This window comes from Perissodus microlepis, chromosome 12 (assembly GCF_051167445.1).
Source record: "Perissodus microlepis isolate ML-2025 ecotype Zambia chromosome 12, ASM5116744v1, whole genome shotgun sequence".
NCBI classification, from domain to species: Eukaryota; Metazoa; Chordata; class Actinopteri; order Cichliformes; family Cichlidae; genus Perissodus; species Perissodus microlepis.
The window spans coordinates 24,723,936-24,741,677 of NC_140472.1; the positions used below are offsets into that span (position 1 = coordinate 24,723,936).

Below are 17,742 nucleotides of genomic sequence, written 5' to 3' on the forward strand. Positions count from 1 at the left end.
TTTCAGTTTGGTTAACAAAAAGCTTTGTGTTTATCATCAAAACACTCCCTCTAGATGCCACCGAATCACCAGAAGCAAAGGTGAAATGCAAACCGCCAGTAAGACAAAACGTTTTTTTTTTTTTGAGGCAAAGCTAAATGTCATCACAGTTTTCGTCTTGTTTTGTCATGTGGCAAACTATTCACTAAAAGGAGCTTCTTAGAGGCAGTAAAAATACCATTTATGCAAACAAAAACAAACACAGGCAGAGAAAAGAGATGATTTGAAGGAGGGGGGGAAACCCCTGCAACTAAACAGCTGGAAACAGGAAATGACTTTGTGCCTTAATGTGTGTGTGCTTGTTTTTGTGTGTGCGTTAATTTAAGAGTATGTGACACTGCTTGGCAAACTTTACCCAGCCCTTTAAAGGCAAATGTGGGTTTCCATCCTATTGACACAAACAGATCTAGTGACCTACCATGCATAGATATGAAACACAAGATGACGAACCTGTCAGCTGTAACATGTCACAGTGTGAGCAGTTCTGAGAAGAGGTTATTTTAAAAAAAACAAAAAAACAACACATGCACATCTGCAAAAGCGGCAGACACAATCCAGTGAAACTCGGCAAAGCTCTCCTGTACTGAGAACAGCAGCAACAGAAAACGATCAGTGGTTTTCATGAACATCTGCTTGTTGCAATCAAACTAAGCATCAAGAAGATAAATCGTGATGTGTGTAGATCAGTAGACAATATTTTGAATTGACTTCTTCAACATTTCTGAAAATACATTTTTTGTTTTCTTTCTTTCTCGCTCAAATCTATAAAGTACTGAGGATGCACTTGTAGTGCATGACTAGTCTCTTTCCATACACAGTTAACAAAAGCTGCAGACTAGCATAGCTAAATTCTATTTGTTTGAATATAGGAGGATATGAGGTGACAGGAAGGGTTACACCGTGACTTTTCAGGCAAAAAAACTAGTCTGGTGTGCCGAGAAAGAAAGTAAATCATTTGCAATCTCCTTTAATTTGCAACATCATGGCATAATTTTATATATTTAGTTGCCTGACAAGCTAAACAGTATTTCTGTAACCTCTTGACTTAAAACACTCCTCACACACTTTGATGACTTTTATGTCCAATAGAGACCAAAAGAAAACTATAAAAAGTGCGCAACTAAATAATTATTTTACTAACAACTCATACTCTTTTGTCTTTTCCAAATTATAATAAAGGCAGATAAAGATATTCATACTAGCCTGACTAAATAAACTTGAAAAAATTGAGAATAGACCATTCTTACACTTCATGCATGCAACTAGAGGCGAGCAATCAGGCCAGAAGATCATACAAGGGTTTTACAATTCATGATATAAATGATACTTCTTTCACATATTTAGTTTAACTCGTGATCACATGAGTAGTTGTGTACACGTGAGATGGGCTAGGCCGGGGCTAGCTGGTTAGCAGTAGTGGAGCTTTCAAAATAAAATACTTACACATAGCAGCATTAATGATTTAATCTGTATGATTTCTCTGCAGATAATGCGGCAGATAAAGAAAGACCACGGTAAACGATTGTGAGATCAGCTAAACCTACATGAAACACCAGTCCACTGATAAGGATGTCAAGACAAATCTTTCTCTATCTTTCTCTTTGTAAGCAAAAGTCATGAAGCTGTTTCAGATAGAAACCCCAGGAGTCAAATTTTGTACAGAAAGCTATTTAAAAATAAAAATGAATACTTTTCACCTGCTGTGAACTGTTTTCAAAGAAATGCCCACATATTATCATGTGAAACCACAGCTGAGCTGTTAAGAGTTTAGTGAATCGCGTGTACGATGAATATAAAGTGTGCCAAAGCTTGTGTTTTTACCTTTGGAGGATCATAGAGCTCCAACTGGTAACTTTCCCCTGCTCCTCTTCCTCCTTGAATGTCTCTGATCCTCCTGACCAGCAGGTGGCAACGCTGCCAGCGGGGCTGTGAGTCTGAAACAGTTTCGTCCACCAGAAAGTACCTCAACTGGCCCTCTTTACAGCAGCCGCTCGCCTCGGATCGCCTCTGCCTTTTACTACGAAACCTATTGAAAGGAGCCATGATCAGCTCCTTCATTCCAGGACGGTGTGAAGCAGCTGTGGGTGTGGCTTCGGAGGAGTGGGAAGAAGAGGATGACACCTCTTCGCTGATGGAGGAAATTGCACCCACTCTGTCACCATTATTTGGAAGATTACTGTTGGTGGTGGTGGGGTTCCTAGGAGTAAGGTCCCGGGATGAGCGCGGACTGGCTTGGGGTGATTTCTTTAAAAGCTTATTTACAGACTTCCGGATTTGGCTGAAAGAGAAATGTGTGACTTCTGAGTTTTCAGGGTTCGAGGTTAAAGAGTCAGAAGAGTACCGTTCAGATACCTGGCGATGATCTGTGCCAGAGATCTCCTCGTTGCTATGGCTATGAATCACCAGTGTCCCGCTGCCAATTGTGCGAGATCCTGAAAAGGAGTTTCCCGCAGCGCATCTCAGTGGCAGCTCCTGCTCCCGGCTCAACACCACCGGCTCCACTTTCGGTGACGCAGTCAGTGGAGCAGCTCCTCCATTTGGTCTGCCAGTCTCCCGATAGTCCTGCACCCGAGGCAAAGTCCGCACTCGAGTGATTACAGGCTGAGGACGAAGGACCACTGGAGACGATGAGGGAGCGCTACCGGAGGCGGCAGAGCTTGTGTTCTGACCCAGTGGCGTGCCGTCTTTGTCGACCTCGCAGCAGAAGTGTTGCTGGAAGAGGTCAGTAAATTGCTTTGAAAAGGTCTCTGGTGGAAGCACGTCATGGTGTGGTCGCTCTCTTGCAAAACTCCGGTAGTGCCGGGCCAGCTCCTGGGCTGCGGCGATGGCATGCAGCTCGCAGAATTCCGTCCAGCCTTTTTGGGCAACTGCCACACCTTGGCCTGCTGCTGTTGTGGTGTTGGCTGGATGGATAGTGTTACCATTCATTGCAGTAACCAGAGTGGATGAGAATCACTGTGGAACAGAAAAAGAAGGCGGGTAAGAGAAATGAATGGATGAAGCATGGAAGAAACGAACGAAAAAAGCCAGAGGAGCAAATAACGAGAGCAAGATATAGGAATGCAATTAGATCAGAATAATGTGGAGGGTTGTGCAAGACATGCAGCACTAAACATGGGAAATGGCACAACAGTTACAGCACATTTTGAACTGCTTCAAAGTTTAAAAACAGTTCAAACACTAAGAAAGAACATTCAAAACTCTGATTTCATCTGAGCTTGATCTGTAACCGCACAAATTGGATTACATGGGCCTGCAAAAAATCTCTGGCAATCAACCAGAGTATCCTAGAGTATCTCAACACAGGGCCACGGTTCACTCAAAGGACAATCGGTTACCATTCAGTTAATGGGAGAAAACGCAGCGAGTGTACACATTTTAAGTAAATTTCAGGAAATTGTTTCCTACAGCAGAGGCGAGCAGAGAGAAAGGAGAAACTGCGTTCTAACCTCCACTGATATGGATGATGGCAACTCAAGTATTTTATGAATGGAAACAGTAATTAGTCAGTCAGACAGAAGGTGAATGAGGCCCTGACTGAGGAAGTACGGTTAGAAAATCTCTCAATCAGCCACGCTGCCTGTATTTTCATCCGTGTGTTTGTGTACTTACACGTGACCTATTTTAATGGTCTTTCCGTTTTTCCCCCCCAGTGTATCACTCATGTTTTAAAACACGATACACAAACAACATGATTATTCATTAACTTAACAAACATCATAAGTGTAGTGAAAACAAAAGTGTTTATTTATTTATTTATTATACTTAAAGGGGATTTCTTTAAGTACAATTAACACGAAAAATAAATAAATCAGTGGCGTTGGTGGAGGGGGACAGGCTCATCCGGTAGAGAGCGAGGCCCATATTAATGAGCGTTTTTGACCCTATAACCTGTCTCGCAAGGGTAACCACTTCTGCCGGCTAGCCTCCACCACAACATCTGCAGGTGTGGGTGGGGGGGCAACAAGGGGCCCAGGCAGAAGCTGACTTAATAGACAGAAAGTCGTAGCAGTCAACCAAAGGGCATTTCAGTCATATGCTACCGAAACCAGGTTTGGTGAGAGACTCTCAAAGATATGGAGAGAAAAACAGCTGCAGACAACATCTAATAAACCTCCTGAAAGATTTTAAGAGTTTTTAGCTTCTGTTGGACAGCTCTTGTTGACCAAAGCCACGCTTTTCATAATCTTTGCTCAAACTGAAGTAAACACCGACTGCGTTTGGACTTAATGAATGTGGCAAAATCTTAAAATTTTAAACTGATTAATCATCCAACCTTAAACATTCACACACGCAACCTCATTTTATGAGTGAGACAGTAAAGATGTGACATGTGGTAATATACTGCACTGAACTTGATGTGTTCGGGTTGCCTTGGAAGGCTTGGCCTCCTACAGTAGGGCTCTGCTACTTTTTTTGCGTGCACTGTTTCACTTCCTTGCTTCTGTTAATGCACAGTGCTTCAGTGTTTGCTGATTAGTCTAATCCCACAAGGCTTTCTCTGTTTAAACTTGTGGCTTTTCTTATAATAATCAGTAAATTGAAACTATCAAAAGCCGTCTACCATTTTACTCATCAGGGCCCACAACTACATTATCAACTGTAGGTACTGCATCATTCGGTGCACGAAGAAGTTAACACGCAGCTTCTCTGTACAGTGCACACGTGTTTCAACCTGTCCACCACCGTTAAAAAACTAGTACTGTTGTAATTTAAAAGAACTGTGTGGTTAACAGCTTTAACCACACAGTTCATCAGAATAAAGGAAGGATGTATTCCTAAGTATTCAACAAGCCCTTCTCTTTTCTTTCTTTTTAAACACCCATTTGCTATGTGTGTGTGTGTGTGTGTGTGTGTGTGTGTTTATCCCTTTTTTGACCTTGAGTATACTAAACAAATAGGCATAGGGGATCAGGGAGAACACACTTTTGGGCATGTAGCATAAGGATGACATAAAAGTGTGTTGACTTGGAAGTGAGTAGCCCAGGCATGACTGGTAGCTGGAATAACTGGACACGACTTCTGTTCAGATATAGCAAGATTCAAGTGACGTTTAGAGACAGCCAATGACGGCAATGAAAGAGTCCCATTTTTGGTAGAATAAAGAAGCAGAATTGGGTCTTCTGGAAATGAAAGAAGACAAATATGACTGGACATTTAGAGTCTTTTTAGTCCTAAAACGCTGACATATTAAATTCTGAAGCAGACAGGAAGAGCCATAGATAGGATATTAAAAAAAAAAAAAAAAGGATGTAGCTACTGTGATATCAGCTGTGTGGACTTTTGGAGCACCCATTTTGGTACTTTGTGCGTGTTCATCTTAAGTTTTTGTTTCGATCCAGACGTGGCCATATTGGAACAAGAAGGCAGAGCTGTGGCATATCACCTGGTGCTGGTGCAAGCTTACGTAGCGAGGTGTTAACTAAAACGGAATGTTTCCTGACTCCATCGAATGGACAGAAGACGCCCACAATGATGCCGAACTTTAAGTCTTAAAACAATTTAGCCAGGAAACAGGAAAAAAGAAACTTCTGAAGGGGGGAAAAACATCTGTAGAGACCATAACTGATTTTTGTGCTAAACTGTCAAAATGTTTCATTTCTGCACTAACTAAATGTGGGCATTTTACCACGAGAGTCTATGGCGACTGATTCACTTTTGGCACCTCCTTCAAATAGCCATTAGTTGCCATCTGCAGTTCTTGGCACTTATACATTGGCTTAATTTCATAACTGGAAGTTTGTGCTTGGATATAAGACACTCAAACCCACCACTGGAAGAAATACAGTCACATACACAGACATACATACAGAGGTGAATTTAAGCTTCATCTTAAAACTGCCACTTTGCATGTGTAAACACTGCAGACACATGGTGTAACTAACAGACTGTAACTAGGATACAACAACTAGTCAGATTTCTTCTTATGTGTTGCACAGTAAAGCGGTGAACACAGGTAGAATATTCACCATAACACAAACCAAAAGCAACACCTCAAGGTGCTTTTAGCAAAGAAGTCAACATGCATTATATATAAGCTGCTTCTTTTTCTGCCCTGCATGTCTTTCCATAATAAAGTGTTGAGCAACAGATGAACAGTTAGACTATAAGACGTAAACTGCAGTATCATTAACAGGAGTTTAACCTTCTAACTTCAACATGTGCCTACAGTACATACCATCTTCCTCCAGTGCTGCAGAGAAGAGTCTAATCGGCATACAGGAAGTGTGAGAGTGCTTTTGCATATGGGTGCGTGTGGGCTGTTGTGTCTCTGTGTCTGGTGGGGGGGGGTTGTCACAGACTGTGGTCCAACAGATCACAGACAACCACAAGAAACAGGGGGTGGGGGGATGGGGGGTCGCGCTGTGGTCGGGCCAAAACATGGAGCAACGCGTCTTGTTATCTAATTTCTCTCCATGTCCTGAGCGACAACCTTCTGAGATGAAGACTTGTAAAAGTCGTGAGGTCACATCTTAAAATAAGCGTGCCGTTTTTTCATTAGCACCATCAAACATATCAAGGGGACACGTACGTCAATGAGGCAGTGAAAAGTTGGCATCGTGAAATATTGCGTCACTAAAGTTCCTGGATGTGTCCTGTCACAACAACTAATTCCCTTCCTGTACTTTTTCAGAGCATGCTCAGTGCATGCCTCACTTTGCCCCTTCAGCTGGCCTCCCAGAAGCTTGGTTCTATCTGCCTGGCCAGCCCAGCGATGACTCAGCACTGCCTAGAGAACAAACACACACACATGCACACAAAAACACAGACACACACTTCCTCTCGCCGTATCCATTGGGGTCTTGGCCGCCTCCGTTCCCAGGGTTTTCCCTTTCTTTTCATCCTCTCTGTCCTCTGAGGATCTCCAGATATGTTTGGACTCAAACTTCCTTGACTTTTTACCTTGACGAAGAGCCATATTCAAACTGTGAGGGGAAACAAAAAGGCTAACACAGTGTTTGTGTCTCCTTTCTCTGTTCTTATCCGGGACCTCTAACCTCAGCTCAGTGTTTTGTTATTGTATTATTGCTTTCCTAGAAAGCATTCGGCAGGAGACGGCAGAAAAAAAAGCCAATCCAAACACCCGAAATTGCAACTGGAAAACATTTGTGCACTCCTGCCTTTTTTCCTTCCTCACCTTACTCATCACTCCCTCAAGCTCCTTCTCCTCCCCTACAATGCCCGCATTCTTCTTCTGCGAAGCACACGCATGCTCGCGATGGCACACTGATTGCTTTCTTCGTCTCTCTCGTGGGCTTTACAGAAATTTGGCACCGCTTTTTTCTCCCCCATCGACACCACAAAACAACCTGAGGAACTGCTGCACTGTGTCGAGATCAACATCAGATTTTTTGGCAAGAAGAAAAAAAGAGAAAAAATGATCTAACCAAACAAATGCTACTGTGAAACTACTGATGCAGCAAGTCAACCACTGCTGTTTAAAAGAGCAAACAGGTAGTGACGCATACCACACAAGTCTTTAATGGACACATGGCAAAATGTCAAACAATCTTTTCTGAGCATGTGACATGAGGCAAAGTCCTTCTAGAAGCAAGCCTAACCACTCAGCAGCCATCTTGAATCACCTCCACAATAACTTAGGCAGTAATTATCTATTATCTAAATTAGCTTGTAGTTGGTCAGTGAATATAAAAACTGTATCCTGACCTTGTCCTATAAAGTTAACCCCACACCAGGTCAAGTTGCAAGACACCACAATGAGTCACACAGCTCTCATCTATCCCTAATACTCATGATGTACACGCTCCAGAAGTGGACATAAAAGAGTCTGATTTTAATCAAGACGGAAGGAAACAGGATGTGTGAAACACAGACATGAATCGATCTTGTTAGCGTGAGTAACCTCATGACTCAGGACTTACTGGGGAAATTCATGTGTTATATTGCGGCATTTTATTCCCACTAAATGGAAGTGCTAGCAGTATGATTTACAGTAAACAGCGTCCTGGATGTGGTCTGCAGGGAACAGAGACAACATGGTCTTTTGCTCAATATTTTTTTGTTTGCACAAACATTAACACCACATGGCTCCTCTCAAAAAGAAAAGAAAAAGCTTTTTTTGGAGCAAAACCAAGAAAATAAAATCTCCCAAGACCGCGGCTTATATAACACTACAACTCATAGATAATAATCTATGCTGCTGGTGGATGTAGACTGCTATTTATATCTCACAGGCCTGGTATCAGCTCTCACACACCACTGAGTTACCCTGTTGTCCCCATTAGGGAACAGCTCGTTTGATGCAACGGACACACACATCCATGAAAGTGTTGAAGTGACCTGAGTTTTCAGGTCATGCATTCAAATTAGGAGGTAGGGGTCTGGTTTGAGAGTGCTGCAGCACCTCTAATGGCCACTAGATGCTGGATGCATAACCAAAATGCAGACTGGGTGGGAAAATGTTACAAGTCTGACAAGTGCTAAACTACCTCGTAAAATAAGATTTTAAAGGGTTTTAAAAACAAGTTTACTTAACCAATAAACTGATCTTGAGGCTCCTGTGAGTTCGTATAAGGGAGAATTTTTGAGTCCCGCTGCCAACCGAAGCTGAAATGTTTTGTCACCCGAGTCACATGGCAAAAAAAGCACAATTAAAATAATTTTAGCTTAAATGTAAAACATTTGATGTTGGTAAACGTCAAATAGCACAATTATCTAATTTATGTTCTTAAATTTTACTTAATGCCTTTGAGTTTTAAGTGGTTTAACTCAAGTTTGCCAATGTAAAATTATCAGACCTTGCATACTGAAAAATGACAGTACTGGAAGATCCTAACACTGACAAGATGACTATATGCCAATGAGTTCTCTGAAACAGTATCAATTTAATTTCAGCAGATTCTGTACATCTCGGAGTTGTTGGGTTTTTTCATGCTAAAAGTACTCAGCACTCCTGACAATACTCAGCTCAGAGTCCTTGATAGTACCAAAGAGGCACAGCCTCAGCAGCTCTAACACTTTGGTTGCTGAACAGGTGCAGGCATAAATACTCAGCAGCATTAACTTGTCCTTCATTGCTGTTCCACACTTGTTGTGACATTTGGTCAGTGTGTTGCTCGACCGTCTTTCCACTGTTACTGGACAGCTGGTTAAGCTAGGAAGAGGTGCACAGTGTGGAAAAGATGACTAGCGCCTTGTTACGTTGCTACAGCTGTTTTTGCCACTGTAAACAACTGGAAAAAGCACGCCAGACTCAGGAAAAATAGACAAGACTTTGCAGATTTATGGAGATTACATTTGGATGTTTCAAAGCATACCATTTTTCATAATGTAGTCTTCTTTTCCAGCTACTAAACTACCATTAAACTGGTCCAGGAAGGCTATTGGTGTTGCACTTTTCTCCTTATGAAAGTAAGGGGTCAGCAACCTCCAGTCACTAAAGGAAATATATGTATTCCCCAACAGGTGGCTGTTTCTAGGTGAAACTGGTCACAAAGAGGATGCTATACCAAAAACCTCAACGTGATAGTTTTGGCTGCAGATTTCTACAGTCGCCCATAGTTTGCATGGAAGATGCCAACTTGATCCAAGTTTGATTTTGAAGGCAACCGGTCTTGTTCTCAATTTACATCACACTCCTCACAGTTTTAACATCACTTGGCAAACATGTTCGCAAACAAGTCAGCGTCTTCCATGCAAACTATGGACACCCACAACAATCTGCTGGCAAGCAGCTTGGTTTCAAGCAGGTTTTCAGCGCAGTACCACACAGACAGCAATCACCAGCAATCACTTGCCATTCAACTGAGGAATACACATTTTCCAGAGTGACCTGTGGTTTTTTCAGGGGATCACCAGTCATTAGGCATGTGTGGCCAGGGCTTGTCAAAACCTATAGTCATGTAAACAATATCGCCTAAATAATCAACTAGCCAACTCTATGATTACAGCTCTACTAATCAGCAAATCATTTTAAAATAAAAAATGTTTACAAAAAATTCCAATTTCACTGAATTCACAGTGGAAATCAAGCGAACTTTCCCTAAAGAGCAAGCTGTGAAGAAATTGTAAACTATAAGAATAAAAAGATATATATGAGAAACTAATGACAGCAGAAGTGGAATTGAACTCCTTTTTGCACAAAGACAGGAAGAAGATGCAACCACAGGCGCAATAAACATTAGTTACTACTTGACTGCTACACATCAGCTCCAACACTGCACTCCCGCCAGACCCTCCAGACATGACATCACAGACACTACCTCCATGTTTTTTCAGACACACTTAAACATAAATAGATATCAGATTGTTGGGCGATGAGCTAAACTGTTTGCTCTTGCTCTAAAACACACAAACATACAGATGTGTGAGCAACTGGTCTGGGAATGTGTGTACATGTACACCTCTATGTGCTGATTAGTTGTACATTATTGCAAAAAATAGGATGCAGTCCTAACTGTCATGCTCATTAAGTAAAATGCAATTTACAGCGAACCACATCCGTCCGACCTTTATATAGCCCGAGCCTTATTACCGAGATCAGCCGGATCCAATCTATTGCTTATGACTCAATTAATATGCATGGCATAGAGGCTCACAGAGACATCAAACACTCGGCGTTTCCTGTAAAAACTGCAGTGGAAAATTTATATAAATCACACACACAAAAACCTAAAGCCAAAAAATAAAAAAAATAACACAGCAACATGTGCATCCAAGGAACTCGGGTCAAAAACAGATTTTATTACCTCTGAATTTTCACTCCCTGAATCATTGAATGAATCACAGAGATACGGATAAACTTATAAAGCAGGGGCACAGTAAGTGATTGTAAGAGGGGGGAGAAGGCAATAAAGCAGTGAGAAAAGGAAGAGGAGGAGGAACAACAGTCACAAGGACAGAGAGAAAGACAGATGGGCGGATAATGAGAGGCCAGGCAGGAAGTGAGAATAACAAGCAGGAGAAAGCTGAGAGGAGAGGAGACGGCGCCAGGTTTGTGGATGAAGGTCCAGGTGGCAGAGCACAAGAGGAAAGGAGACCAAAGGATCACTGCTCTGCTCTGCCTGGGCAGCAATCACAGCAACAGGAAGCCCTGCCCTGGCAAGCAGCAAACAGTGCACACATGCAAAGACACCGTGCATGTACACACACATGCACACCAACGTGCTGCCTTACGTGAGGAGAGAACTAGAATATCAAGTACAAGTGTTACTTAAAATATTTAACTGTGAGCATGATGAATACACATTTGTGGTGAAAGCTGCAAGTGGAAAAAAAACCAAGTGGTTCTGGGAACTTTTCTGCTTTCGTATTTTAAGGCTAAATCGCAGTACACAATACACATCATGATATTTTAGAATAACCTCTAAATTATTTTATAAATGTTCGATTTATCTACTCTGATACATACACTACACTGATTATTTAATAATGACCTAATATGTTAAATTTAAAGGTACAGTGTGTAAAATCTCACCACTAGATGTCAGTAGATTGCAGACTGCCATCGACTGAATTCTGTTTTGTTATTGATCCTGTTTTTGCCGCTATTAGCAACACCAGTCTTTGGAATTAGGGGTGAGTTTTGATTATCGATTTATCGATTAAAATCGATTCTAGCTTGGATAACGTGATATCGATTCATTAAAATCCTGAATCAATTTTTAAATATAAATTTATTTTGCCCGAAACGCCAGAATCTCAGGTTAAACCTTACAAAATTTCAACAACCACCAAACAGCTAAAACAGTAAATGAGAGCAGGTACACGGATTCTTCACAAAGACGTAAACACAAAGCGCGGACCCGCCGACAGATCAGAATCAGCGAAATGTCGCCTTTCTCACCCGACGGCACGGACACGGTCGGGGCTGAAAGCCGACAGCTCGCTGATTCTGATGTTTCGGCGGGTCCGCGCTTTGTGTTTATGTCCTTTTTGCGCTGATTCTGAAGCTGCAGGTTTAATCGCTCTCCAAACAATATTGACTGAAAACGCTTATGTCACGGCGAGTGAAAAGAGCCGTGTGGAAAAGGAAAAGGAGGATCCAAACGCAGGCAGTCGTGAAGGTGTAAGGGTGATTTATTGAACACCAAATAAATATGGACAAACAGCAAATGGAGCACGAACTAAACTAGACTGGAAACTACTAAACTACAGAGCACAAACCTGGACAAGAATGAGAACGAGCAGGGGAGATTGACGATGGACAGCAGGGAGAACACACGGGTGACACATGATGGATACACAGACGGACCAGCAACTACAATGACAGAGGACACGACTTAAATACACAGAGAAACACAGGGGAATTACACACAGGTGGTGGACACAGCTGGGAATAATCAACAAGACAAGACAGAGGTAAAACTGAACACACCCACATGAGACGCAGACCTTCACAATAAAACAGGAAACGAGAACACTACACCAAGACGCAGACCTGACACTGAGACAGACAGAATGACACATGGAACCTGAACTAAACCTGCAAAAACATGACAACTCAAAATACTGGGTCAACCTGACCCAGAACCGTGACAGCTTAGCTGTCTCTAATAAACCCTCTGTAACTTTGCTCTGCTTCACTTCAGCAGCATCAGGTAATGTTCATATGTTGATTAACGGTTTTCTTCTGTTTTTGATCTACTGCAGAATATTTTTTATAAAATCCCAGGCCTGGAAAATCGCCTTCATGTTTTTCTGTGTTTTATCCTCAGTTACTTTGACACAAAGGCATCTGCTGTGATGCTTACACCTTTGATAAAGTCTTGCAAGTGTCAGCTTTCTTTTTATAGATATAAAAATATGGAAATGTACTGATGCATGATCTGAATTATAATATTTCTGACTGTCTGAGGCAAAATTTCCCCGATTCAAATCAAATCGAACCAAATCGAATTGAATTGAATCAAATCGTGGATCGAATCGATTCTGGACCTTGTGAATCGGAATTGAATTGATTCTAGAAATCAGTGACGACACCCAGCCCTATTTGGAATGGAGCTAAGGTCATTGGACTTGGACACTTAGCGAATAAACTGTCATATAATATGAGAATATAATCAATCTATTTATCAAAGGGAAAGTGTCATTTTTAGGACACCTAAGCCTAACATTAGCCAGCATAATGTTAGCTTATAACCATCTGTTAATGATCCGTTGTGAGCCAACTCCTGAGAAGGAGAATAACGCACGTTTTCGTCTCTTCGCCACTACATAATGTATTTTAATAATTATAATTCCCCAAAACAGCTCCTCAGATAACCTAAAGAGTATGAAATATATGATGTATAAAAAGCATCCCACTAAACTCTGTGTTAATGAGCATTTACTTCTAAGCCATTACAAACTCCTGCACAACCCTACAAGTTTTAAAGAAGTTTAAAAACAACAGCTAAGTTGTGATTTCAGCTATAGGGTATTTCTAACTTAGACTAAGAGGGTGGATGATATGCGAAAGTGGCTGATACTAATTTGGCATATGATCTTCTTTTCAGAGAAATGCCGCAGACAGTGTCATTAAATAAATATATAATTAAGTGCAATTCAAGCATCCTCTCTCCACAAGAACAAAGCAAAATCATAGCCTGCACGATGCACCTTGGAGGTGCAGATTTATGCACTGGACCTTCAGCTTAGAGTTGCAGGGTTTTTTTTATCCACATGCACAAAAAAAATCATATGATCACATCAGCTAAGCTAAAACTGTTGAGAGAAAAACTGTAAGTCAGATCATAATTCAGCACCGAAAGCTTGTGACATGATCATTTGGTCAGATATACGAGAGCACACAAAAAGCCAAATTAGCTACAAAATGTTCTTGCTGAAGAACAGCTGGTAATTTTAGCTCTTATCAACATGATATTAATGGGAGGAAATGGGTCCGCTTTTATCGGCTTCTGAGATAAAAATAAACCGAGTCACAATATGAAACTGAAAAGATGTGAAATCGCTAATTGTTTTTTTTGCCATCACTCCACTGAGACACATCGTCACTAGTGATCTTAGTATTATGATTACTTATTTTTGCTATGTTTTAACACTGTTGCTATAGATGGGAGAGTGAGAACGGCGAGAATAAATGGGTCATTACAATCCCATTTTAAGCAGCAGCAATCACGTTAGCAGCCTGATACAGAAACTGCTTTGGTCTCTATAGCTTATTTCTCCTTAATAACTGTAGAGTGGATGAATAAAACCATTTTGACTGCCTTGATTGACAAGTATACCAACAGAGACCATTATATCCAGTAGCTGTCTACTAATTAGTCTTCATTCAAATCCTCTCAACCGTGTCTGTGCTGCTGGTGCCTTTTTGAGCATATTAAGTTAATTTTTTTTAGAACATGTGGGCACCACTGAGTGAAAGTTCAATCTTTTTTTTAGTACTATCAGATTTTAGATACAACTAACCAAGTTTTCTACTGTTAGCTGTTAAGTTAGTGACAAGACAAACTGGCAGTGACCAATAACCTAAACTAAATACTTTAAAATGAGGAATCAAGAAATTAATGGGTACTGCTTCAGTGGCTGCCTCCATCCAGTCTTTGTTAATGTTTGTTTATAATGGAGCACTGTAACGAAAAATAATTTCCCCTAGGGATCAATAAAGTATTCTGATTCTGATCTTTTATGTACAGTCTACGATACGAACTAGCAAATTTATACTTTCATAACTTCTCTAATTTGGTCGGTAAACTAAGAAAAAATCTCGCCATGCCTGTGAAGAGGCTGCTTCATGGCTGTAAGTGTACATAAAGTTAATAAATGTCCCACCAAGTTTGATCAACAACATCCATAAAAAACAAAAAAACAGAAAACCAACATGAATAAAAATCCACATACCACTACTATCCAAGTCTGTTTTCAAGAGAAAAGTGTCCAGGAATTCGCTCTAATACAGCAACCATTCAATATTGTTTTGACAAGCACAACTGCCTGCTGTACTGATAGGCAACATACCAGTTAACACAAACCGACACCATGTGACCTTTTTTCCATTCCTTTCACTTCATGTTTTATACTTGAATGCAACAAGCTGCTCTGCATCACGCCAAAGTGGCACGGCCTGACATCAGCTACCCGCAACGAGCTGCGTTGAGGCCGATTGATCAGGTGCATAAAAGCAGAGGCCGACATGAAAAAGACATACAGTCGCAGGGTTGGGATTGGCTGAGGCTTACTGTTCCTGTTTGTGTGAAGTGAGATGTGAAAGAGCTTTGATAATACATAGAGCAGAAAGCGAGACGCACACAGCTTACATAATTGAAGAACATATTGTAAAGGAGGAAGTAGCGCTGAAACATGAGATAACTTTGGGCTTAACTTCCCATAGCCCGAGGAAAGCATCAGCTGATTCAAAGGTATAACACGAGGGGAGGCGGCGATTGCAACTACTAGGCACAGCCAGAGACCAGTGGTGTTGTTATACAAGTTTAATCTGGATATCACAAAGACATGGAGAAGCTTTGGCTCTGTAATCCCTGTTCCAAACACTAACTTGTTGCTCTGTGAGAATGAGCAGGAAACCTTTTGTCTAACACATGTAAAAGGAAAACAATTCGGATGTAGCCATATTACTCACAAAGAAGCTACGGAGTAAGAGCAGGGGTGTAACAATACTGAAACTGAGACTGAAATCACACTACAAAGATCTGCAAATCTGGACTTGCCATGCCATAAGATTGAAAGTGTTAAAATATTCCTATATTAGAAAATATGTTGACCAGCCATCTATCCCACATGGTGATAGAAGTCCTTCAAGTTTCCCGAAAATGCACTTTTTCAGGTTTCCTTCATTGAATTATCAGAAATAAGGTCAAACATCCTGGATTGCCAGTGCTTGTTTCCTTTATTTTGTATCATCATCATCAAATTGGTGCAGTTTTTATATCTCATCTTTTATATCTCAACAGACAGATGCTTAAATTTATGCTCAAAAATTTGATTTTGGCTTTAAATTCTGAAAACGTGTTTCCTCAGACCTGAAGATTTCTTTATCGGTGTGTTTTAAATTTATGTCCTTATAAAGACTCAAAAATTCTGAAAAAATAGGAACGATTAAAGAGCACTAAATGTAAACCCAACTCCACGTGCTTCAGTGTTGGCCAGTACATCGGATGTACTGATATACTCTTTATAATGTCAAGCGCGATATGAATTTTTCAAATACCACTACAGTGCTGAACAGATAACATACCCACTGTGGCTTTCAAGTGGTTTAAATGTACTTACTAGAGGCCACAAGAAATGGTGATGGGGCCTAGAAGAAACTGTTCAGTCTTCCAAAAGCTAAAATACTTCACACTGATGCTCCAGGAGAATCAGAAGGAAATATCTTGTAAAAAAAAAAAAATCTCCGCGTTAGATGTGGAGTGAAAGCAGGGGGTGTAACAGTTGTGCAGAGGTGGAAAGTAACGAATTACATTTACTTGCGTTACTGTAATTGAGTAGTTTTTTTGTGTATTTGTACTTTTTAAAGTCATTTTTCAAGTCTGTAATTTTACTTTTACTTAAGTATATTTTTTAAAAAGTATTGTAGTTCGCTACGTTTTCAATCACACCCATTACTGAGTAAATTAAAAATAAAAAAAAAACATTGCGCTTCGGAAATACTGCAGGGAATGATGGGTAGTAGAACAAATTGGCGCTAAGGTCACGTTAAAGATGGAGTCTGACATCGGTGTTACGGATCCAGTGAAAAAAGAAGCCCCGTCGAATTCTGCTGACCCTGAACTCGAAGAAACGGATGTGAACCCCTGGCCGTATTTAAGGGACTATTTCGGCTTCAAGTGCAAGAAAGGCAACAGCTTTATTATGCAGTGTAAGCTGTGTTTGCCCAGAGAGACCGAGTTAGCAGCTTTTAAAAATTCCACATCAAACCTGCGCAAGCATGTAGAGGTAAGTTAAATACAACTCGTACCGTTATGGTAGCAAAAAGGCTGTGTTCAAATTAATCACATTACGTTAAGACATCTGTGAAGAACACAGATAACGTTGGTTGGTACTAGCAACTTGCTGTAATCGGGCACGTTGTTGTCCACGCAACTTACATTTTTTTTACTGGGTTGGTAAATTGCCAAAAGAAAATGTGTTTACCTACGTTTTTCCTGTTTGTTAATAATAATAATTTATTTAAAAAAATAGTTAAATTAAAGACAGAAGCGGCTACTTTCTTACTTAACCCACATATGTTCACACTGCAGGCAAAAGAATAACAGAGCGCTCACTTACCTTAGATTAGTCAAAGACAGCTGACTTCTGTTACTTGTTAATTAGCACTTGCAACCTCCCGTTAACTAGCCTGTTACTGTCCAATAAAAAAAAAACACGAGGTATATTGGTATAATTTACCAGCGGTAGCTATGTAATGCATTGATGTCTTATTAGGGACGTCAAAAAACTTTCTCTCAAACTTAACACTGGCCTGCCTGCCTCAGCTGCCTTCGAGCGTCTCTTTAGCTGTGCTGGACTACTGTTCACTGCAAAGTGAGCAAGGATGAACTCTACTAACTTTGAAAATCAACTGCTCCTCAAAATTAACAGGAAGTTCAGAGAGTAACACTCTAGGATGGATACAAAGGAACTTTAATCTAGAGGTACAGTAGGGCAGGGCCAAGTTAAAAAAATTAAAAAACATTTTTAAAGCAGCTGCCGTTCAGTTCAGGACTTGTTCTCTTATTTGACAGTTTAGAACACATTCTCATGTGAAAGAATGACATGGTTTTGTATTGAAAACACTGT

General features: G+C 40.7%; 1 protein-coding gene across 4 annotated transcripts in view; it reads right to left on the reverse strand.

The window, feature by feature from the left end:
* sh2b3 (SH2B adaptor protein 3) overlaps positions 1 to 17,742 on the reverse strand; it is a 74,908-nt gene that overhangs the window by 41,201 nt on the left and 15,965 nt on the right. For 3 of the 4 annotated variants that reach the window (XM_084946108.1, XM_084946109.1, XM_084946107.1), the window contains one exon: positions 1,861 to 2,994. In XM_084946108.1, the coding sequence (XP_084802234.1) occupies positions 1,861 to 2,967 (1,107 nt within the window). In that variant the 5' untranslated portion in view covers positions 2,968 to 2,994. Of the gene's footprint in view, positions 1 to 1,860; positions 2,995 to 6,217; positions 10,067 to 17,742 lie in introns of those variants that run through there. The other variant, XM_084946110.1, reaches the window with a different exon arrangement.